This window comes from Alexandromys fortis, unplaced genomic scaffold (assembly GCF_014885135.2).
Source record: "Alexandromys fortis isolate MF-2015 unplaced genomic scaffold, M_Fortis_MF-2015_v1.1 scaffold_38, whole genome shotgun sequence".
Taxonomy (NCBI): domain Eukaryota; kingdom Metazoa; phylum Chordata; class Mammalia; order Rodentia; family Cricetidae; genus Alexandromys; species Alexandromys fortis.
The window spans coordinates 2,804,092-2,829,639 of NW_026067916.1; the positions used below are offsets into that span (position 1 = coordinate 2,804,092).

Consider the following 25,548-nt stretch of genomic DNA (forward strand, 5'->3'; position numbering starts at 1 on the left):
CTTGTTCTTGTTCTTGTTCTTCTACTTCTTCTTCTTCTTCTTCTCCTCCTCCCTCCCCCTCCCCCTCCTCCTCCTCCTTCTCCTTCTCCTTCTTCTTCTTCTTCTTCTTCCCCCTTCACTTCACTTTTTCCCCTCACATGAAACGTAAAGACTATGCAGAGGTAATGTACTTGAGTTAATTGTTTACCCTCAGATCCCCGCCTGCCATAGACGTCCTATTCTGAGCCCTGAGCGGGTACTGAGGCGGGTACTCAAGGCTCCTGATATTTCTTGTTGTTCTTCACTGCACGTGTGGACTCTGGTCTGATACCTGCAACCTCTCCCCACCCCCTGGGCCACCCTGGAACTCCACTCCTCTTCAGAACCCATTCTTTACTTTTGCTTCATTCTTATTCTGATTTGCTCAATATGTAAATACATCTTGTTGGAGATGTAATTTTGTTAAATACTTGAAAATTTAGTTCCAAGTTGTTCTTTTTGCTAAAACTCTATCATATGGACGTGAATATTTTCCACACAGGGATTTTCCTCACAGTCTAGGGCTTTGTGTTTTCATGGCCTGAGAGCTAAGTTTTCCATGGAAGTATTTGACAAAGATATATTGTGCCTATCGGTGCCTAATGAAGCACTAACCACAGTAAATGGTGAGTGACATTTTAATCAATTCAGTCCCGTCAGTGCCCACCAAGGGCATAGTGAAGTGTAATTTTTTAATCTTCCACTTTTCAACGACTGAGAGGGCCAGGATGAAAAGATTGCATCAGTTATATATAAGAAATTTTCTTAGAAGGTATAATAAAAGTAAGTTGATTTTTTTTTTATTTTTTAGTCTTTTTTTTTTTAGACAACAGAAGTAGGTCAGTTTTGCAAGTAGATACATTTCTTCAGAGAAAAGTGGGATAAATTTATGGCCACCTTGGTGCACAAAGTAGCTCCAGCTTTGATTAGATAATGGTGCATTTCAGCGAACCGTAGCTAAAGAAAATTACCTGCTAGGTTAGTTAATGAGGAAGCTTGGTGAGTTAGTGTTGAATTTAGACTGTGTTTCACACTTAACCTGATTCAATTTACTAGTCCATTGTTTCATTGTTGTTTTTTTTAGCACAGCTCTAATACATGCTCACAGGATTTATCTGAGCCCCCCCCCCCAAACTGCTTTGAAAACAGTCATGAAGATCATTTGTAGATTCCTGCTGCAGGGTCTGACTTGGAGACAAGCCACCTCTGCATCACTTAGGGACTTGTTAGAAATTCAGAATCTCAGCCTTGGCCCTCACCCAGAAAGCTAGAACCCAGGTTCTGATTGCTTCCCAGGACCAGCATACACCTTAGGTGGAGAAGCTACTCCCATGCCGCTTTTGGGATTTCTGGTCCCAACATAATGTTGAAAGGCAAAAAGGAAAAGCAATCAAGTTACATTGAGTTTGGGCTCTGTTCAGCTGCTTGCATCTTCTTCTTGATTTGCAGTACTCTTCCGAACGGTTTGAAGCTGCAGAACATTCTAGAAAGCTGTGACTACGTGTTTAGACTACATTGGAGGCCCCCTATAGCTTGCAGTTGGACAAGCCTGTGTGCAGAGGTGCAGCTTCTCTCTGCAGCTCAGTGGGTCCCTGAGGTCTCTGTGCAGAGCATGCACAGGCTACTGGGTCAGGATCCTCCTGGACACAAACAACAGGTGCCACAGCCACACGTGATGTAGGAGGTTCTTCTGTCTATGTGTTGCTTTCATTGGTTGAATAAAGAAACTTCCTTGGCCTGATAGGGCAGCACTTAGGTAGGTGGAGTAGACAGAACCTAATGCTGGAAGGAAGGACATAGAGAGAGCCGCCATGGAGCTGCCAGGTCAGGTATGCTGAATATTTCCCAGTAAGCCACGACCACATGGTGACATAGAGATTATTAGAAATGGGTTGAATCAAGATGTGAGAGTTAGCCAATAGGAGGCTAGAGCTAATGACCAAGCCGTGTTTTAATCAATACAGTTTCTGTATGATTATTTCAGTGTAAGCTAGCAGGTCAGCTGGGACGACAAGCAGCCTGCTAACACGAGACTGAAACTCTGACTTCTCCTTTACAGAGCTCCCACATTGGAAATACCAAGATTTTGCTAATAGATAAAAGTAGAAACAAAATATGTAACTTTTTCAATTCTGAACTAGACCATACTATACAATAGTAGAGTTTTTCTGCATTGTTCACTGAGATTGAACCAAATACTCGATTTGAAATCCAGTGAAGGAAAACACTGTTTTAGTTTTTTAACTGTTTGGGATAATACCAAAATTAGATTAATGTAAACTAGAGAAATAATAATGAATAATACTATGTTACTTTTCTTTTAGAGACAACCATTTATATTATGCTTGGGATCAAATACGCTTGGTGACAGATATAATAAGGTCCTCATACCTATTTTTTTCCTATGTTTTGCGACAGGGTCTCATTGTGTAGCCTAGATTGGACTTGAACTCATTATCCTCCTGCATCAGCCTTTCAAAGTGCTGTGAGTGTAGGCTAATGTCACCACACTCTAACATCAAGTCTGATCAGGATTTTAATAAACAGATATTTCAGGATGCATATCAGTAGGTGGTTTTGGTAACCTCGCCCCATTCCATCCAGTTTTAGAATTTGGCTATATACTCAACCACAAGGGTCAAGAAAGAGGAAGATGCTCAGGGACAGAAAACGGCATTTCCAATATGTCTGTGAGCTCTCAAGTGACAGCTGCAGTCTAAGAAGCAACATTTTCGTAAACTCAAAGCTTGAACATAGGAGTTAAGAGAAATGGAAGGATATGACAGAGGTCAGTGTGGTGTGGGCTCCTCCAGGAGAATCACAAGTGTCTAAAAGTTAGAGATACCATTTGGTAGCTTTCAGTTACATCTCAATAGGTTGCTAAGAAGCTCCCCACCCCTGTATCCCTGCCCCCCCCTTGTCATCCTTCTTATTCTGATGGGATTAGACTGGGGTAGGGCACTTTGGATTGGATTGTAATCTGATAAAATAAAACCAGGAGCTTTTGGGATTGCACAAGGGGTTGCTCGTGAAATTTCTACAAAATTGCAGGGTTCTACCTGGGAAACATGGCCCTAAGCAGTTGTTCACTGTGCTGGAATGCTTACTTGCTTCTAACCAGAAGGGTCTTTCCCTTCTCATGTCCCCATACTCTCCTGTCTTCCTCTCCTGCTTCTCTATGAGCCAAGGGGAGGGTTCTCTAGAACGTCTGCCTGTTATTTGGACTTTTAACTTCCCTAACTGAGAGGTAAATAAAATCTCTTTTTAAATAGAGCTAGTCTGCTTTGTGTATTTCATGAAAGTAACAACAGCGAAAGGGTTGTATATGCTTCCAATCTCCATTATTTAGTACAAGGAGAAAAAAATCTCAAGATAGAATGTAAAAACAGTGGATTCCTCCTTTATCAGCATACAGTGATGTAGGCATAGTATAGACAGATAGAAAAAAAAACTCTCTTGGAACCATAGATCCCAGCAACTGTGCATTTACATATAAAATTCAATTTAATAGACTGGATTTCCTAGCATTTATGTTATAAAATAAATAGTAATGCTTTCAAGAAATTCTTGAAAGAGGTTCTCCCCACCTCTTCTAAACACAACACAAAAGCTCTGTAATAAGGGCTCGTGGAGAGAAGTTCTTCTTTCACTCCTAACCAACTCCCGAGCCCTCCATTTTGAGAAGAAATCTTTGGAGAACTGGTTTTGAAGTACCCACCCACCCCCCATTCATGTTTTCTCTGTGGTTCACATGGTAGTATTTTACCCATCTTTAATCAAGGGAAGTTGACTGCCCATGCACAATGACAGAGAGAGGTAGAGTCCCAGAGACCTCTCTACTAACATGGTGACAGGTTAATGGCAGTGTAGTGGATTACTGAAAAACACTCAGTGTGCATATCAATTTTTCTTGCCACAGAATTAGATGTGTGAAATAATAACATGTGGATTAGCTAGATTTTACTGTTACACACATCTATTTCAGAGCATCATGTCATGTAGTGTATATATATGTGTGTGCATTATATATGATATAAACAACATATCTTATATAACATATATACTTATATATGTAATTGTGTATACACTTTAGTAGGCCAATAATAGTAAATAATTCTGTGAGGAAATTAAATGGTTCTTCTCTCAGAGACCACATGAAAATCCAAAGCAGGCAGGAGTTGGCCCATGGGCCTTTCCATTTTTTTGCACATCCCCCACTTTTCCCCCACCCCTCACCCGGCATCCAGGGAAGGAGGCCACAGGATCCACACTATCCTCACTGCAGTCACTCTAGAACTGGGAAGAGCGAGGTGACTTAGCAACTAGAGAGTGTAACGGGTCTGCCATTACAGTGAAAGCTCTGTCATTTCTTTCTTTTTAAATTTTAATTTACTTGTTCATTTTGTTTTTATTCAAGGGATGCTTTTGCCTGCATGATTGTCTGTGCGGCCTATGTAATACAATACCTGTGGAAATGGGAGGAGGGCGTCAGGTCCTCTGGAACTGGAGTTGACAGTTTTGCACTGTCATTTGAGTGCTGGGAACAGAACCCTGAATCCTCTGACACCTAGAACCCTTGGAGAAACAGCCAGTGCTCTTAAGGGCTGGGCTGAGCGGCTGAGCTGCTGCTTCAGCCCCTCTGTGATTTCATCATCAGCACCAGCTGAGTGCCCTTGGTTCTGTTCAGCTGTCCAGCTGTTCAGGTTCTTTCAGAGTAGTAGAAGTGGGGAGGGTTTCTAGCTGCGGAGTGAAGCTTCCTGTCATAGGAAGAAAGGTGACCTCTGACTTTTTCTACCCCTCCTTCCTCTTTTCCACTCTTAACTCTCTCAAGTTTCCCCACTTGCTAGAAGCTGTTTCCTCTGCCTGGAATAGCCCATGCCCAGCCATGTAGTTCCCTTATCCCATAATCCAACAAGCTGAAATCTCTAGCCCTTCTAGCCTCCAGGTCTCTAGCTCCCAAAGCCTTCCTCCCCGAGTGGAGTATGCTCTCGGATTCTGCTCTACATCTTACTATGGAGCTGTGTAACATATGCTAGAGGAAAATTGCCATATTTATGTATATGGAAATGTGATATAATTTTATGAAAATTGTCAGCGAACCTTAAATTTTACTTGACCTTTTCCTATGAGGAGTAAAGAAGAAAAACATTATTCCCTGAACTATAGTAGAAAATTATATCACATGCTAGAGAGAAGTACAAATCATCTTTTTATTCTCTTAATTCAAAGAGACATTACTGGGTCAGGGTAAATCACTTACTTAGAATGTGCAAGTCTCTGTGTTTGATCCCCTACACCAAACTGGATGAGGGAAGGAAAGGTATTGGGCTCAGATACAGCACAGAGATAGACCCATTTGCCTGATAGGAGCTAGGCATGACTTTGAGTCTAGCACTACTGAAAACCAATAAACAATGAAAGAAGAGAAGCAAAGGGAAATGACTTGTTAGTGACATCTTAAGATAGGAATTCACTGTAGATTACCCAGCTAAACTGCAGAGAGGAATGGAGTACTTTTTCTGTGGTATTAGTGACCAATACTGATTAGTCCCACACTGTCGATTACATTTTAGCATTCAAAATCATGTAGCTTTTTTTTTAAAAGATTTTATTTATTTATTATGTATACAACATTCTTCCTCCCTGTATGCCTGCAGGCCAGAAGAGGGCGCCAGATCTCATTACAGATGGTTGTGAGCCACCATGTGGTTGCTGGGAATTGAACTCGGGTCCTCTGGAAGAACAGTCAATGCTCTCAACCACTGAGCCATCTCTCCAGCCCCTCATGTAGCTTTTTTGACTAAGTTTGTTTGAACTCATTTTCATACTTTATTTTTATGCCTAATTTTGCAATTCTTCTCCACAATAAATACTATGAAATTATAGCTATCCAGGCCTGAAAGGGTAATTTCCATTGCTTATTATATCAAAGAACCATCAATTATGTTTCAAGTCCTATATTAAGTTTTTAAAGAAGATTTTGTTTTTAGTTAGTATATTTGTGGGTGTGGGAGTACATATACAAGTGAACATAGTACCTGTGGGAGCCAGAGAGGCCTTGGGTCTCCCTAGACGCAGCTGTGAGCTCAGCAATGTGGGCACTGGTACCAAAGACACGTCCTCTAAAAGAACATATATTCTCTTAACTGCCGAGGCTAATCTCCAGCCCCCAGGGATTTTGGCTAGTGGTGTTGACTAGAATACACGATTGTGCATGGTAACTCAAAAGAAAAAAAAAGCATCAATGTACTGGTAACCTGAGTTAAATTTGTAAAGCTTGAGTTTCAAAAATTTGAAAGCTGTGTCTCTGGCTGTATCAAGTTACCTTACCAGCCGAGCAATGCTAAAGTCGGCTTTCAGTCAACTGAATCATATGAGACCTTTTAACTGGGCCTTCGTCACCAGACCCTGTTCTTTCTTTATAGCTATGTGTACTCATGTGCTGTATGCCCATGTGTGCAGGTGCAGGGTTTGCCCACATATGGAGACTGGAGGGTGACATCAGGTGGAACAGAGTCTCCCACATAACCTCAAGCTAGGCTATATTAAAAACTTAATATAGAACTTGAAACATAATGTACCCTTCAGTGCCTTTGAGGAATATGATGTCATAGGAAGCATCAATTAGGAACAAACGTCAAAATCCCTTAGCAAGCTAAGCAGTTAAAAGCCTACAGAGTAACTATCATTTTGTTCCAACTTAACAGAACTGTAGTGTAGGTTTATCTTCTAAATATCATATTTTGGAGATGACGTAAACTAATAAATGTAGCTGTAAAAGAAATTCTGTGGGCAGTGTTACCCTTACCTCCCCAGCCCACCAGGCAGCTCAGCTCTGCACAGACAGGAAGTGGTTGGTCTCTGCTGGGGCTCCTCAGAGTCAGAGTTGCAGGGCGTGGGGGCATTGTGAAAGAAGGCAGGGAAGAGAGAGTTTATTCTTACGTACAAACAGGAAGGTGTGGGTATTCCAAATCCACAATGTAGACAGGTCAGTATTCTTGGAAAGAATTCTCGAAAGAAAAAAAAAATCTAGAAAACCACTGTACTAGCATTTTAAGTGGATGTAATCAGATGTCTGAACTCCATCTGTCTAGAATGATATGAAACTAATTCTCATTCCCCAAGTGAAATTGTGTTTATGATGTAACGCGGGACTTTGTGCAGACGTTTTGGCAGCACACACCCTGGTGTGTGTTTAAGTTGAGGTTATACGGCATGCATTGCGGGAAAGGAATTTCTGCTAGTGTATGATTTCAATGCAGAACAGTGTTGGTCACAACTGTGGTGGCAACTGGAGCAGCTGCACAGAAGTGGGTCACTTGTCGGCTTATACCTCGAAGGATTCTGACATAAGTGAAAGAGGCAATGGTTTCTTTCCCTAGATCAAAGTAAATACAGCATTTGAAGAAATGACATGGTATGGTTAGTCAAGGAAAAAGATCAGGTCAGAGGTCTTCATGTGCAGGAATGAGAGCTCTGTGTTAGTTCTTTGCCATTAGCATGACTTCTCTGGTTTATTCCAGTTTCCCGCCATCCTATTCTAAATGAGTTGTTCTTCCTAAATCTCAGCACGGGCATTTGACTGGCTGTTTGCCTGTACTGTGTTGTGAGCATGGCAGGCAGTTCAGGTAGGTGGCCAGGCTGAGCTCACTGGATGATGGATGCATTGAGATAGGGTATGCCTAGTGTAAGCTCATGCGGGGTGTGGGGGGGGGGGGAACTGTCCTGTCTGCTAGGAAGTCCAGGGAAGGCTTCCTGGAGGAGATGACATTGCCCCAGGATTGCAGAGGCTGAATTGTGTTTGGAGCTCAAGAGTAAGTAGGCAAAGAGATGGTGCTGTAGGGTCAGCATTTCTGTTTGGCCAGCGGTGAGCCTGACTCAGCAGCCCTGTGTGTAGATGCCTTGAGCCATCTCAGTAGCTCATGCCTGGGCAGAATCTTTGGGGTTTGTGGTAAGAGCGTCTGTGGTTTTTAAAAGTTGCCCTGATGATGCTGATTCAGAGTTCTCCGAGCGTCTGAAAGTACAGCCCATTACGAGCTGTGAAATATAGCTGGAAGGGAGCTGGAAAGGGTGTTCTGAGGCTTCCCTGTGTCAAGCCAAGGACGTTCTCACTGTGACCTACAGGTGTGGAGGGACCACTGAAACCTGGTTCTTGATTGGTTTCCGTCGTGCTCAGAGCCAGGGTAGCTGTTCATGTTTTGAGGAAAAATGTCTAGGTGTGTCTCAGCTTGGGTTGATCATTGAGAGTGTTATTGATTCATTGCCTCTTCCCTGCGGTGGGGTTTAATCTCTGATCTGGACTTGTACACAGAATTGTTGAAGTTTTTGTAATGATTCCTTTCTCTTCAGGGGAGTCGGCTGCATCTTTGTTGAGATGATCCAGGGAGTCGCCGCTTTTCCGGGAATGAAAGACATTCAGGATCAACTTGAACGAATATTTCTGGTAAGTTTTGCGTTAAGTGCTTCTCGGAAAAAAATGTGTCTCTAATTAGTTACTTAATGACTTAATGATCTGCCGGAAATATTTTAAAACATTTTTGTCACATTTGCTATTGCCTTTAAGAAGAAAGGAAGTGTGCCTTTAAATTATCATATGTGAATAAAATGATAGAACTGTAAGAGATGAGTATAGAATGATGGGATGTAATTAATATGCAGGCATAATGGTCTCAAATAAAGTATGTAGAGATCCACAGACTTCCAAAAAGATGGAGCTCATCTAGGCTCTTCCCTCCATGCCTGCACAATAGGCTTCGATTGCGAACTGTTTTTAATGCTGAATATGGCGGATGGTAGGTGGGAGGGCATGGTGACCTTACAGAGAAACAGCCAGGTCTTTAAGACTGTTCTCAGGTGTGAGAAGTCACATGGTGGCAGATGAGGAAAACGGCACACCGCTCTGTCATCTTCCTCAAACCATACCTCCTCTCTAACTATGAAACCAAAAGGCAAGACGTTCTACAAAATTCCCTACGCTCACTCTTCAAACCCTGTCGTTGTCATCAAAAACAAGGGACGTCTGACAAACTCTTGTGATCTGGGGGACACTGAGATCACGGGACAGCCCCGAGGAAAGTGGTGGCAAGGATGAATCCCTGGATCAGCAGAACACAGTGGGGAAACCAGAGGAATGTACGTGAAGTGGGGGCTTAGCTAATGTCCATGCATAAATGTGCGCTTTGATTTGTTGCAAATGTATGGGTAGAACATGAACAAGAGAAGCTGTGTGAGGGTGTTCAAGAACCCTTACTGATATTTTTGCAATCTTTATATCATTTTGAGTTTTTTTGTAAAACTGAAGGCAAATCTGTTGTATTAAGGCAGCGTGTCTGTGTCTATCCTGTTCTGTCTTGTTTTGTCTTGGTGTCTTTGGACAAGGCCTTCCTCACTTTCTGAAACTGTTCCCTTATAGATGAAAGAGGTATATGAACAGAATGCTTCTCAAAGGTCCCTGTGAGGAATCGCCGACTTAGGAATAGAAAATGCTTCTTAAGCCCTGCCATATAGTAAGCATGGGCTGTGTTAATTACATCATCCTCATGGCGAGTAGTTTCATTCGGTGGAATTTTTATGTTAGGCAGTAGCCATAAATATACTATTTTAAACCCAAAATACTCTGTAGACAAGTTAAATGTTTTGTTAAAAGTATTTAAACTAAACACATTGCCATAGCACACACTCCCACAACTCTCTTTCCTTACGAAACTCCCTGTGACAACGCCAAGGTGGGTTTTTAGTGTAGACCGTGCCAGGTGATGGACTCTCAGTCACTGGATGCCAGTGGGCTTGCCTGATGCCTAGGTGGATTCCGGGGACTCAAACTTCAGGAGTTTCTGTAGCTACTGTTTTAAGCACTGAGCCATTTTCCCACAAGCCTTTCTACATATTCTGGGACTATATGAAACAATTGCAAAAATCATTTTAATTAGGTATTTTTATATTTTATCTATAACACGCTAAATCATGTCTAAATATTTAACCTTCAAATTTAATACCCAACTATAGTCATTATATAACTCAGTTACATTCTGAGACAAATTTCTAGTTACAATCTAGACATTTCTAGTTAACTTTAATTCTGAATCCTATCAAACAATAATTATATAACCTTTCCAAATTTTAAACTTAGTATTTTGCTAAAATACTTGCTTTGCTGTACTTAAGTTGAGAAAGTTAGGTGTATCACCTTTTCTAACGTCAGCACTTGGGAAGCAGAAGCAGAAGGGTCAGGATTTCAAGGCCAACCATGGCAATATAGCAAGTTCAAGGCCACTCACTCTGCTACCCGAGACCTGATCTCAAGAAACTATTAAATAAATAAATGACAAAGCATAAAAAGGACTAGTTTCTTCTTGTATGTTATTTCAGGATGAGATAAAAAAAAAAACAACCTGAATGGTGATATAAATGAATTATATGATAAAGCAATAAAACTAAGAAGTTGAGTTTCACAACAACAAATTCTTACTGGAAACGTTTGTCTAATGCAAATAATTCACATCAGGGAATATTTGTTGGATCTCTTTCTGTATGGATATTTAGCTCCTATTTCTTAATTTTATGGCAATGGTTTTCTAATTTTATGGGTATCCAGAGACATTTGAGCCCTGGCTAGGCTTTTAATAAGCCAGGAAAATAAATCATCACAAATTTCCCACGGGATTATCGATGTAGCCAGTCATGACTGGTTCTTCTTAGAGCACAGAGACCTGTGAATACAGATAACATCATGACTACTGGCAATAGTGGTTTCATTTCCCATATGCACTTGAGGGACATAAGATGAAATATCCTTTGATCGTTAGGAGCTGAAGATCATCTGTGGAAGATTGCTGGTTCAGAATTAAATGATCATACACTTTGCCTAGAAGAATCAGACAAAAATCAAACTAAGAAGTCTAGGAACTTTGGAAATCAAATGTTATCATCTTAAATATTTTATAATCTCCCCTGGATTGTCGATGTTTGTCAGTGGGGCTGGATAAGATGCTCAGAAGCCACTCTCAGGACTCTGTGATCGCTGGATAAGGACATTGAAGAAACTCAATGAGGGAAAGATTGCTTTTCCTCTGTGACCTTTTCTATCTGGCCTAAACAGAAAGACTGTTGATTGGGGATTAAATCCCCTTTACCAGGCATCTACTTGAAACTGCGAAACCTCTTTTCTAAAGTGGCAGTTGGATATCTGGGCTCTGGTAAAGCATTGCCAAGGAGACAATCCACTTTGAAAGTCATGAAACATGGCATTATTTGGTTTATTTGGCATCTTAATTTTGAGATTAAGCCATATATTTTCCTGTAAACTGTATATACAAAGGTGATTGATAACCTTGAAGCATAAAATTAATACTCAAAATAGTCAATATAATTATTTTGCACATACTGAGTCTTTATTAAAAAATATTCAAGGCAGCAAAGATCAGCCAGCTAAAGCCTTTCTATTTTTCTTTCTTTGTATTTCACTGATTTGGTGGGAGAAAGCTGCTTACATTTTAAACAAATCCAATTAGCTCAGTTCCAGAGCATCATAACCACATTGTTGTACAAAGTGAGCTGGCGTTGTTGCAATCTGCAGTCCCATATGAAATCATCTTCCTTGGGTTCCCGATGTCCGTATGCAAGACACAGAGGTGTCAGAGTTTTTGCAAAGCCTGTTTACCCCACGTGAGGCTGCATGTGAATAGGGAGCGAGTTCTCCAAGGAGCAGCTGCCTCTGCTGATAGACGGACAGAGTGATTTGTTCTCCTTTCGTCAGCATTGCCTATTTTCAAACACAACACGGTGTGTTCTCATCACCTCTGTTAGCTGCAGAGCACAAGCGCACGATACGTTCATTTAGGTGGGTGAGCAAAATTAGATCTAATAAAATAAGAGTTTGGATTCTGAGCATGTTGTTCTGGCTTGGAAAAAGAAGCCCACATGGCAGAACCCTGGGAATATGTGCCTTTCACTTCCAAACAGCTGAGCAAATGGCAGAGGGTGCATGCACAGCTGTCAGAAACTTTGGCAGGTGCTTCTGGGTTTATGTGGCTCGTGGCCCAAAGCACAGCAGTGGTGACAGAGAGGGCACATGGTTCTGTTCTACAGGCCTGTTCTTTTTCTCCCGTCTTTGAATGCTGATGACCCTGACAGACTCACTCGTCTCTACCTGCTAGGTCTCCTAGCCTGCAGTTGTTAACCTACTTTAAATTATTTGATTAAAATATTCCCCTTCATTGGTATACATGTCATTCAGGATGTGTGTGTGTGTGTGTGTGTGCACGCATGCCACAGTGCACATGTGAAGAGCTTTGTGGTGTCAGCTCCTTCTGCTGTATATGACCCTCATGCTTGGTGTTAAATTCATTTACCTCTTGTTGACCAAAATTTTAATTCTAAAGATGTATGGTATTACAAGATTAGTCCTCAGGCTTGTAGATCCTTAAAGAAGAAATTTCTCGGAGAGGTTTTACTGAGCATTGAAGGAAGAACAGGGCCGAAGATAGACGTGGAAACAAGGGGGACATATGGAGATACACAGGAGGTCATGGCTTAGCTCTAGGGTAGGGTCAGTAGGAGTGGACCTTGTAAGTGTACACAGCAGGCTGCTCAGGACTGGTGCTGGGTGAGACTTCATTCCCACAAGAGAGGACGACCAATAAGCAAATAAACAGACACTGTATTTCTATTGCTGCTGTGAGAGGCACTGGCTTTCTTACCACGTTCAGGTGCTATCTCTGAAGACGGTACTTATTGGTTGAAGGTAGTGGGCAGAAGGCATAAAGATACTAGGAATGTGAGTACTTCAGGCTGAAGGAACAGCTCATGACCACAACATTGAAGTGAAAGTCCCGAAGACCGCGTCTGTTAAGTGAAAGCCATTCTTCTTCATATTCCAAGTGATTCTGCACAATCTTACCGCTTTGCCTCCTTTATAAGAGCATTTCTCCCCTTGGGATGTTTGCTGTGTGTGCATCACTCGGGTCTGGTATAGCTTACTCTATCAAATATGAAACCTGATCAACAAAGAGCCTTTACAAAGACGAAATTATGAGAAGGTTGGCCATAAGGGCCTGCGAGTTAGTTCACCATGAGAGTTGGCGTGGAGAGGAGGCAGTGAGAAATGTTTCTGTTTGGGAGAACAGGTGATAGCCAGAGAAGAGAGAATCTGCCCAGAGCAGCAAGCCTGCGCTCACTGTTGAATGGCAGCGCTGGATGGTGAAGGGTTTCTCCTCGGCCTCCTGTGTAGTGTCAGCACCAGAGCTGGAGGGACAGAGGGGCTTCTTTTATGCCTCTTGTATACAGAAAGGTTAATGATGCTGCTGAAAGAAAGAGGCCCCGTTTGTAGCTTTTGATCCAGTACTTCTATGATGATAGATTGGCAAAGCCAAGTTACAGGGGATTATGTGAGTGGGCTGTGAAAGTTGAAAAACAATGACTGTAGCCATCTCCAAGACACGGATCAGGGTTGATGTTACCCTATAGGTACGTTTTCATCAATATTTATATGTTTTATGATACATCATAAATGTATCTTTTTCCTTTTATTGAAAATAGATTTTTCCCTCATATAATATATGCTGATTACAGTTCCCCCTCCCTCTAGTCCTCCCAGTTCCAGCCACCACCCCTCCCATCCAGATTCACTCTCTTTCTGTCTCTCATTAGAAAAAGAAACAGGCTTCTAAGGGACAGTAATAAAATGAAAATTAATTCATTGTGATAGGGTAATACAAACAAAGAGAAGGAAAAGAGACCAAGAGAAGGAACAAGAAAGAGACCCACTCACTCACACACTCAGGATCCCATAAAAACGCTGGAAGCCATAGTATATACATGAAGTACTTGTATGGTAAATATAAGGTTTTTATATATACGCACATATATACATATATATGCACATATATGCATAATAAGACAAAATTAAAAATAAGAAAGGGATAGTCCCGACAGGATGTTCTGAGACAGGGAACCTTCAAAGATGCTCTTGGGTTCTTTTTCTACTGGTCATACTGGTCATTTACTGCTGGGCCTGCAGCTACCCTTAAGTGTCGTTGGTTACCCCAGTGAGACTCCCTGGGAGGAAGCTAAAGTTGGTCAGTGGTTTTAACTGGAGATTGCTCTTGGGTTAGGGACGGGGGCCTGTGTTCACTTCTATGTTCAGCTCTTGTACCCCATCTGTTGCAGCCCCATGCAGGCACTGTGAATGCCGCCTCAATCTCTTTAAGTTCACATGTGTTTTGATCTTGTTGGTTTTGAAAGTCTTGTTTTCTTGGTGTTCTTCATCCCTCCTGGCCCTTTTACACTCTTTTTGTCTCCTCTTCCATGGAGTTCCATGAGCACTTTGGGGAAATAATTTCATGGAGACAATCCTGCTTAGGGCTGGGTCTCACCCTCTGCATAATGTCTGGCCATGGCTCTCTGCATTTGTTGCCATTTGCTGTAGGAAGGAGCTTCTCTGGTGATGGCTGAGCAAGGCACTGATCTGCTTCCATGGGTGGAGTGCCGTCATAAATACTTTTCAATGATGTAGGTGAGCACTGAAGACTGAGGAAGGCATAGTTGGTAGATTGTAGCTTTGCAGAAAGCCAGAGAGGATGAGGAGAGGAGGGGGTGCCTTGAAAGGAAGATGAGAGACTTGAGTAATACTGTGGAGAACAATGAAAGATTCAGGAGTACAGTCGCAGGTTCTAGACGTGAAAGGGGATAGGGTCAGCACAGCCACGGGGGAGACAGTGGCAGGGTGTCTAATACTCTCTCACCGTAGTGACAGTAACAGGTGATAATTTGCGACTGTTGCTTGACCAGGAGAGGAGACAGTTGCTGACCACTTTTTGAGGACTTTTGTTGATTTGAGACATTGTTATAAAAACAGTAATGGTTTCAATTCTAATTTCTAAATTTATAACTGTTTACTTTCTTATTGATATGGTCATTTTTATCATTGTTATAGCTCCCTTGCCTGCCTGTAGTTCCTGGCTATGGTTAGTAGTATTTACTAATGATTATTTTCAGTTTAAACTAATATAGTTCCATTTTATATTACATATAATTATAATAGATAGTAAACATATTAATATGAAATAATAAATTTTTACCATTTTGCCAATAGAGACATGTATTGTCCATATAAAGCTTCCTCACTATTCCATTAATGTTTCATCATGCAGCCAACCCACAACTATGGGTTTTAATTAATATTAAAATAATTTCATAAATGCATCTTTCCTGTTTCAGAGTAAGTAACTCATTAAGGGCTTGCCTGGGAAGTTCTGGGATTTGATTAGAAGTCACGGCTAGTGCTGGACTGAGCAGAGGTTGGAGCAGGCAGACTGGCTAAACACTTCTGTCCCTCTTTGTAGAGTCTTGGTTATCCCAAAGGTTCTCTGCTTGGACTAGCTTAGGCTTCCTCACACACAGTGGTTGGGTTCTAAGAGCAGGTATCCCAAGAGTAGCAAACGAAGCTACTGGGTCTCTCTTAACTGAGCCTCAAAAGTCACAGAGTAGCTCTCTTTTAGCCAAAGCAATCATATATCCTTCCCAAAGTCCAGAAGAGATGCAGACTCTAATTCTATGAGGGAGGAATATCAAATATAATCAGACTACTTTTTAGAACTGCTACTCTGGCTGTCTCAATTTTCATCAAATAATGTGAGGCTGATGCACCACTTTGTTGGGAGACATATTCTGCCATATTCTTTCATACATTTGATGAGACATATTCTTTCTCTTCAAACTCCTATTTTTATTTCCATATTTTCCCCCAGAGGTCATTGTAGCCCTCGCTGTGCTGTTTGCCATGATAATGTGCAGGTGTGAACTTTCACCTTATTTCTCTCGGGCCATTGGGTGCTTCCGTTGCTCGCCCTCCTTCCTTCCCCTTTACACTAGCAAGTTCATGGATGTGTCCGGCTCAAAAACTGGTTAAACATTACTGTAGTGTAACAGATCTGAGACAAGTGGGGGAGATTACACTTTGTAAATTCTCAGGACGTGAATGGATTGTCACATAACTCAAATCCTGCCTCTTTTGAAGCCTTTCTGTCATCTGTAAGTATATATCCACATGTAAGGAAAAGAATCTTTCTTCCTTAGAACAGAACTTCTCTTCTTGTGTAGGCAGCCTCTGAGATGTTTCTCCTGGTTGGATACAGTGTGTTCTGTCTAACAATTAGACTATGGAGATATGTAGCACTTCAGTTTAAGCTACAAAAAAGGTCATTAAGTCCGCAGCTGGATACACGGCTCAGCAGTTCGGAGCACTTTTTGCTCTGGCAGAGGACCAGGGCTCTGTTCTCAGCATCCACATGGGTGGCTCACAGGCATCCTAACTCCAGTTCCGGGGATCTGCTGCCCTCCTCTGACTTCCACCTACACCCAGCATGCATCTGGTTCAGGTGTATGTAGGTAGGATATGCATACACATACAGTTATGCCAATTTTCCAAAGTAACCTTTTTTTTTTAACCAACCAGGTTGTGACTTTTCCTCCAGTGCTGTTCTGTACCCACCATCGCGCACACTAGGAAATGCAGAGCTGGGTCAGCTTGTCCCGGCGCCATGACGCATGATCTCTGGCAGGCATTACCTGATTAATAATGCGCTTCCCACGCTGAGTTTGCAACTCCCCTTCTCTCACTCCCCAGGGAAGCTTACCCTTCAAAGTGAGTCAGTCTTGGCTATTAATCTTTTTGTGAAGAACAGCTTCACTTGGAAGGGGACCTTCAATCATCACCAGCCCAGACCCCTGCAAGGAAACAAATCTTCCTCCCAATATTTTCCCCCTCACTTCCATCTCTCAAGTCTCCATTAAATATCTTGAAGAAAGTCTGTGGCTGTTTGATTAAAATTCGTCTTATAAAATAATCTACCCAAGTCATCGGGAGCATTGCCTCGGTGAGCAATTTTTATCCAAGTCAAGCTAACAGTCATCTGGCCTTGGAAGTGGTTCATCCTCCATCTCTCTTGTCTTCAGACAGGGATAGACTTACATTCCCCAGGCTGTGTAGATACCATGGCGATTTGTATTCTTCCCAAACTCCCTTTGTTTGTAAGCGTACACGTACTAGAAAAGTGTTAAGAAGTGTACACCATAAGTGTGCCATTCAGTATTTTTTCCTCTTAGTATAATAAGTGATCTAAACAAAGGTTTTATGGATTTTTTAAATGACTATATGCATACAATGCGTCCAGGTTCTCAGGCTCTGCTCGGGAATCCATTGTCTCCAGGACAAGAACAGACGTCAGGATTACGCTTTAGCAGTCATGTTTGCAAGACCCAGCTGAGAGGCTGTATTAGTTACTTTCCTGCTGCTGTAAGAGAGTGGGATGACTAAAAGCAATTTATAGAAAAGAGATTTTATTTTGGCTTATTGTTCTAAAGGGAGTATCTACAATAGCCAGAAGGAGCAGGTAGCTGACTGACTGATTATATTTGATCAGTGCACATGGAACAGAGTGGGGAGGGTCTGGGGTGATGGAGAAGTTGGTCCAAGAATGAGGCTATAAACCTTCAAAGCCCATCCCAGATATAGCCTTCCTCTAGCAAGGCTTTACCTCCTAAAGTTTCATAACTTCCCCAAACAGTGACACCAACTGGGACCAAGTCTTCAAACATAGGAGTCCATTGGAGGAGGGCCATTCGTCATTCACACCATCACAGGGTCACTTCCTGTGCTAGCCAGCCTTTGTGCTTCATGCTTACATATTTGTCTAAACATAATTCATCATTCTACTAGCAATGGCCCCAGTGCCTTGGTTGGAGTTCTCTGAACCCCCAGCTGGAAGTTCCCTCTCCTTTCTCACTTCTAGTTCCTGCATCAACCTGTCTGCTACCTCCCTACCTCCCTTCACTTTCCTCTTTACACCGCATTCATTACTGCTGTCTTTATTCAGCTGTCGAGGTATAAGGCTCAGTTGGAGGCATGGAAGGGAGAGGGGACTTTGTGCAGCGCAAGCCCTGGTGTACACCGTGACACCGCCTCCATGGCCACTCATAATGCATAGATGCATGGAGTGGTCCTTGCAATTTCTTGAACTTATTTTTCAGTCTTTTGATTTTTCGGTGACACTCTATGGCCTTACTACGTAAGACTGAACTGTGTAGCCCATCCTTTGTCTGAAACTCATGGCTATCCTCCTGCCTAATCTCTGGAGTAGTGGAATTACGAGTTGGAGCTACCATGCTCAGCGTCTTTGCTCGTCTTGAAACACACACTTAGGAGAATCATGTGGGAATGACTTTAGAAAGCCCATAAAAATTTGAAGATGCTTTCTTTCTGATTTAAAAATATAGATGTGTTTTTGTTTTCCTCCCTTTCTCCATTCGGAGTTCTTGGTTCGAATAGCATCCAATCTCAAAAAGATAACATTTATCATTCAGATGCAGAGTTCCTCTCACTGAAGTCCAGTTCACTCTAAGCAAAATCCAGTATTAACAACGTCTTGTGTTTGCTGGGGGAAAAGCGAGCAGCCGTAGGCATCGAGGAACCCATGTTGAAGACCAATGTTAGACTCGTTTCTTATTTCCTCACACTTACGGCAAAATGAGAATAGTGCTCACACTTCATACAGAATAGTGACATATGCACACCTGACCTTGTGTACTTCTGACGTCAGAGCCAGTTCCTTTATCACTTGGGGCTGTGATGTGCTCAGAAATAACAATTTTTTCTTTTTAAAAGCTTTTACAGAGTTTCCATTAAATTTTCTTTTGAAGACGGTATTACTCCGAGGGAATGAAGAAGTTACAATTATGGGGACACTAAATATGACTATATATTATTTACAAATCTTCTTTCTTATACTTTTATTTTTATTTTTTTATTTTATTTTTTTTCTTTTACTATAGTAAAACTTCATTCTAGAGCTAAGTAATCAGGAAGTGAATTGAATAACCAATCTCCAAATTCCAGTCTTTCTGCTCTCCCGCAGTGCTGAACTGGATACAGCTGGTAGCGGCACTAGCTTAGGAAATTACGGCTTCTCCCTAGCACGTATCTAAGCACCTGTAAGACAGTATGATTTCTTTCCAAACCCTAAGTTTAGTTCTTGCAGTAATTTTAAAAATAATATTTATGGGGACTCTCTATACGTTCCATTCAGTTTTCTCTTTTGAATGCAAATCGAGGGGCATTGAGAGGGCCCTGGCTCTAGGCCCATGACCTGAGTTTGGTCTCCTAGACCCATGCGGGGGAGGGAAAATGTGCTCCCATCACACGTGCCTTGGCATGTTCGTGCCCCCTCCCTTTGGTACACACTAAATAAATATGATATTAATAATAATTATAATTTAATATACTAACAATCAGCAAACCTATTCACTTTGCCTTGGGGCATGCTTGGGATGGGAGGATATTACTGATGATAATTCGAATTTAGTGGTACATTTGGTTTGAAGTGGTCGAAACGGGAACATTCGTTCATTTGCCCAGACCTGTATCATCCTTGCTTTCAACAGAGGAAGAGATGCTCAACCCCGTTGTCCTTTACACAAAGCTCAGTGCCATTGGTAGAAAATAATGTCTTGCCTTTGAGTTTAAGATCAGGATGATCTATTTTTGCAAAAATGAGTAGTATTGAGTTGTCGCTTTCACTAATAAAATATTGTGTCCTGGCCATTGCTTTCGCATTTATTTCTCGTTGTTTCCTTATGAGACGGGATCTCGGGTATAGCAGGCCGGCGTCAAACTGAACTTTTCTGATCACCCTGCCTCCATATCCCAAATACTGAGACTGCAGGTCACTTTTATTTGGCATTTGAAGACTAACGAGTGAGCCCCACTGTTGTGGAAAATTAATTAATTTAAGATGTGTTACACTCGTTTATGGTGTGAAATATTTGTTTAATGATGCAAAGACTTGTTGCACTTGTTTGATCAAATAAAATTAACCTAGGGTCAGGAGGCTCCATCAGCAACTCGCTGACAGGAAGTTGTAGGGAGGAACCAGGTGTAGCTAGGGTTCTTAATTGGGGGTGGAGCAGAAGGATAAGCTGTTCTTTGGGGAGACTCCAGCTAGGAGAGAAAGTTAGGTAATTGCTACCCAGCCTCTCTGAGTGAGCAGGATTTCACCCCGACCTTTGAATCCTGAGTTCTGTAGAGGGATAGAGATCTGGGTAAAGCCAGATAGAGCCAGTGCCTGAGGGAACAGAACCCCGCCTGATTAGGGTGAACTGCTGCAGGGAGCTGTGGAGTTGCAGTTGCTAATTTCCAGAACAGCAGTTGCCTAAGGGCAGCTACCAGATTTAATGGAAAACATTAAACCACTCAAATCGCTTGGCTTTCCCTACAGTGTATTTTGTTGACTTCCGGTATCCAAAGTAGTCATTCTGCTCATGAAAATGCTATTTAACAAAGAAAAGAAACCTGGAGGGCTGATGGAGAGGGTGTTTCAGTAAGCCAACTGCCTGCTGTCAATTTGCCCAGAAAATTAGCAAGCGGAATAAAGTTCGAGAACTGCTTTTGACTAACTTGTTAGGCCCACAGCTCAAAAACCGAGTTCGACAAATCCAGAGAATCCAGTCAAGGATTTGTGTTTTGAGTTCAGAGGCTTGCGTCCAAATCCAAGGGGTGTCCTCTGCCTCCGTGTCAGCATCTTCCCATCTCTTCTCCTGTGGTCCTCCCAAGAAGCAGCTATGTTGTGTTCCTCTGTGCTCTGCTCCCTCCTCTGTTGTTCCCACTGCTGTCGGCCGGGGTTTGTGCTCGCGGCACTGAGATGACATCCAGGAAAGCTTTGGAGAGGCGAGAGGACTGGGATTCGTAAGCGCCAGTCATCCTTTAAGATGCCGCTACCGCGACAGAATTGTTTATTGCTTCCGCATTACCTGACTGATGCCGTGGCGGTGTTCCTGAGCTTCGAGACAGCCTGGGGCCATCCTTAGGACAAGTTTTAGGAAGAGCGAAAAGACAAGAAATTTGTCCAAGAGGGTCTTTCTCCAACAGTTCTTGGTGTTTTCCTGTCCAAGTCTCCCTCTTTGCCATCCTAACAGACCCAGCCAGGCCTCCGCAGCAGGCCAATTAAGAGATGAGTGATGATGGAAAGCAGAGAGAGGAGAGTTAGCCAGTGTGGTCGCCCTGGGAAGCGGAGAAGATGAGGCAATGCAGCAGCCACAATCCGCACTTCCAGGTGTCCACGTGAGCTTGAGTTAAAGAGGAGAGAGAATTGGAGCAGAACAGAGGTGAACGCTTCGCTTAGCCGTCCTGATCATGGTGTGGGCTGGTTGATGACGGCCTCTCTCTGGCTCTACAAAGTGCCCCCCCCCCCAGAAGTCAGAGCTGGCATCTAATGCTCCCCAGAAGTCAGTCCTGGCATCTCTGTTTCTCGTGACTTGATTGCCTCTACTCTACAGTGCAGCCTTATGTGATGACTCATTGCCCGCCAGCTCCTGTTGCTTGGGGACAGTTTGAGTCCCGCGTTATAAACATGTTTATTCATCAGCCTGTTGTTTCTGGAGTTGAAGGTGACTCCGGAGGAGCCAGGCTGTGGTGTACACCATCCATCCCAGCGCTCACTCTGGTGGCAGAGGTGGCAGAATCTCTGTGTGTTCCAGGCCAGCCCGGTCTACACAGCAAGCTCCACCCCGCCAGAGAAGCTTACTGAGACCCTGTCTTTAAAAAAATGAAATAATTGAAGGGTCGTGGAGCCAGAGAGAGATAAAATAGTGTCAGCTTGATAAGGAATCAGTGCCTTTCAAGCACTGAAAATGGGCGACGTTTGCAGAGGCCACCATGTAACCGAATCAGCAAGCACAAATATTGCTTCAGTCCGTTGGTTGTTACAGATTTTTCTTGGAGTCTTGTGATCTGAAAACTCTTCAGATTATCATCTCCCCTCGTGCTCTTCAGCAAGCGTGGGTTAAAAATCCTCCTTTTCACTCCTTTTCTTTTGTTCTGGTTTATCTATTTATGACAAAATCTTATCACAGTGAAATTGGCTTTTAAATATTGTGGAGCAACAGTGCGCTGTCTAGAATGACAGATTAATTACCTCCTTCCCCCCTGCGGGAGCCTGGTAAGAATCTGAAGGCATATCTTGGCTGATAGCTTACCCCTAAGGTCTGTGTGTTCTACCAAAAATAATGAAAGAAGGAAATTTACCCCTGCTCCTGGCTCTCAGGGTGCATAGCTTTGATAATACCAGCCTGTCATTTTGTATGATAAAATATAACATTCGCTTAGGACAGAAGAAGAAAGGAGATGATGAAATTCTATCCTTGGCATGTTGTAGTCAAACCTGCTGGATAAATGATCTAATGGCAATGAAAACACAACTTGAAGGGACTTCCAATAATGGCTCCACTTCTCTCTTTTCTTTCTTTTATTGGGAAAGGCAATATTTTCCTCAGAGATGAGCATAGTGACTGTCTTTTTATCCTGTTACTCTGTCTGTCTCCTGTAGTATGTAATTCTACTACTCACTCAGGAGGAAATTAGGATATACTTAGTAATTTGTGTATTCATGGCCTGGCCATGTTCATGGAACAAAATTGGCTGACTTGAGAATAATGAGTTATCTCTATTAAAATATTTCTGGCAAAATATGCTAACTGACAGAACTTAAACCTGATAGAGGTGTTGAAAGCCCCTTCTGTGTTACACCATGTTAAAGTCCAGGAAAAAATCTGATGCTATTTAACCATTCCTGCTAAAGGCTTGAGACTCATGGTTCCAGGAGATGAATGTTGGTAAATATGCTTCAAAGCATTTTTAAATTGAAATTCTAAAACAGAAGAACAGGGCCCACTACCTTCACGTATAAAATGAAGTTAGAGTATCCACAACTTCAAAGAAAGAATCTTTTAGTACTGTAGTTCCTCTTTAAAGTGGAATTTCACTAATAATTTCCCAAATCCCGTGTTCTTGACTCCAGTCCCTAACATCCAAATGTCTGTTTGGAGAAGTATGGTTCTGCCAGGAACATCTTGTGAGAGCCACCAGACCAGAAGATTCCTAACGTTTCTCCAAAATTGTTCATCTTTCTCCACCATAGTTAAATTCCTGTCTTAAAATCTCTACTAATTTAAGATTAAAGTCATAAAGATTCCTGTATGTCTCAATTCATAGTTTTCATTAAAGTGTTTATTATAACTGTCTGAGTTCCTTTTAGCTATTATTATTCAAATTATTTGTGCTGCATAGATAGGTATTTTAATCCCATAGCATCTCATTTCATAGTCCTTAGCTTGGTGTTTATTTCAACAAATATTTACTAAACATTTTACCTCAGATTATTTATTGTGATAGGAATCATGATGCAAAGATAAATTAGACATTGTCCCTGTATCCTGGTACCTCACAGTGTGCCCAGGGAGAAAGACAGGGAAGTGTGTTACTATATGTGGTAACAAGACCTCATGTCTGTAGCCTACTTAGTAATCCATCCACTAGTGTCTAATAGGAATATCAGATGTAAACAATCTCAGTCTTGATTCTTGATGTTTCACATACAAAATAGTTCACATTTCCTTCTCCACATTTTTCTCTTTAGTAAGTGGCAGTGCCCATTGAAACCAGTGGCAGCAATTAAAGAATCATTCTGCATTCTCATCCCCTCCTTATCCTAATATAATGGATCAGATAGTTATACTCATTCATGTCCTAAAGTAGATATTGATTTGGCCCACCGTTTACAATACCTTTTTCTAAGATCCCGCTATATCTCCATTGGTCACCACCACAGCGCCCATCTTGCCTTCTTCATCCTGGACTTCACTCCTCTCATTGTCCCTGGCAACCAGAGTGTATTAGTAGCTTGTTAGCTTGCGTGTCTCAAAAGAAGCAGCAATGGTGTGTCTCAGAAAACAACTGGTGAGTGTCCCGAGATCGTGCTCCATGAGTTCTCCAGCCTTGGCATCTTTATATCCACAACTCTTGCTCTATTGAGTATGGCCACCGTCCACCTAGTTAAAGCTCACTAACTTCTGCAGCGTTCAGGAGCCTTTTCTTAAGGGCACGACCTAGAACTTGCTTGCTCTCTCTCTCACAAATTTTGTCCAGATTCCTGCAGCATGATATGACATATAGGAGCATGATAAAATACTACCACATGTCCAAAGAACGTTCCAGAAGATTGACTGCTGGTAGAAATAAGCAGTGCTTATAAGTAAACTTTCACCTAGGGCAGTTGTTCCGAGCCAAATTACGTCCCGTCTTGAATAACTTTGTGTTGTGCTTTGATTAAAATATTAAACAGATTCTTCCAAATGCTGCCCATCAGATGTGTGCGGTCAGCTAAAGCCGACTTTGAAGTACGTTATGGAAGTAAAAGCTTACATGAGGAACTGGAAAAGTTTGACATCAATGATTCATGTGCTTATCCTATGAAGTAGGACAATAGAAGCAAATTATATCAAAGCCAACCAGAAAGAAAACAATAATCAATGTCCAAGAAGAGACATGAAATTGAAAGCAAAACCAGCTGAAAGCATCAACAAAGTCAAGAGCAGCTATCACTTAGACCCACTGGTCAAGAAATAAAGGAGAGGTGTTGGCAGAACCGGTGGTGGTGGTGGTGGGGAAGCAAAAGGATGGGAGACAGGCGCTTGGCTGGAGCTGGTTCACAGCTGCAGGTCAGACATGGAGCTAGGAGGAGTCCCAGGCCTCTGCTAGACTGGCTTCTGGTGGGCGGAAGCTGGCAGGCCGAGAAGTCCTCCTGGAGAGACCTGCAAGGCTGCAAGTGGAGCCTCCCCAGGTGACCAGTGCACTGCTAGGGTCTCCTGGCTCCATCTAGATCAGGTCACGAGCCATCCTCCTCCCAGGCCCCTTCCACATCTTTGACCTGACATAACTGAGAGAGAGCATGTCCTCTGGGAAGAGGGAAGTGCCGCAGGCAGCCACTTGGAACTTAATGCCTTTGCCTTGAACGTAGAGACAGTTTGTAATGTCCACCATGGAAGTTCACTGAAAAATTCAAAAACGTTTCCATTTTCTAACGTTTGAATATGTATAATGTTATATTATTGACTAATGGGTGACAAAATCGGGCTTACGTACCGTGAGTTAATGGTGACAATCCCATTTGTCAGGAAAGATTGCAACTCCAGTTCAGTAGACTTGTGGTCAGGAAGCCACGGAATATAAACAATTCAAGCAGAGTTTGTTGCACTTGGATGAAATGGCACATTCTGGCAGAACTCTAAGGTTTAGGATTTCACATTCCAGGGTGTGGCTGCAGTACCATTCGGACACAGAATTAGCATCTCTAATTAATGTTATATAAAACAGAGGCTGGGGAAGCGGGGCCATCAGTGACTGTTCCTTGTAAGGCAAATAGTATTTTTAGGACCAAAGTGAATTTTTCTTTTCGTCCACATGGCAGTCAACAGATGGCGGTGTGGGTGGCTGTGGTTTAAGATCTGAAGCGGTTCACAAAGACGTGCAGCCTTATCCTTGTCCCACCCTAGAGGCGGTGATGGCTACAAGCTCATTCAGACAGCTCTGCCCAAGATCGTGCCAGCCATCCCCGTGGGTGGACCCTGCTGCACCCTGCAGACAGGCAGTGCCCGGAACAGAAGGGTGGCTGGAGACATGTTGTTTCTGCCTGCTGGCTGTGC

The 25,548-nt window shown here is 42.4% G+C and overlaps 1 protein-coding gene across 11 annotated transcripts in view; it reads left to right on the forward strand.

Annotated features, from left to right (window-relative positions):
• Window positions 1-25,548, forward strand: part of Cdk14 (cyclin dependent kinase 14) — a 575,534-nt gene that overhangs the window by 323,741 nt on the left and 226,245 nt on the right. For all 11 annotated transcript variants that reach the window (XR_007591247.1, XM_050139706.1, XM_050139705.1 and 8 more), the window contains one exon: window positions 8,368-8,461. Coding sequence is in view for 10 of the 11 variants with exons in the window: in XM_050139706.1 (XP_049995663.1) it covers window positions 8,368-8,461 (94 nt within the window). In the remaining variant the exon portion in view is untranslated. The remainder of the gene's footprint in view (window positions 1-8,367; window positions 8,462-25,548) is intronic.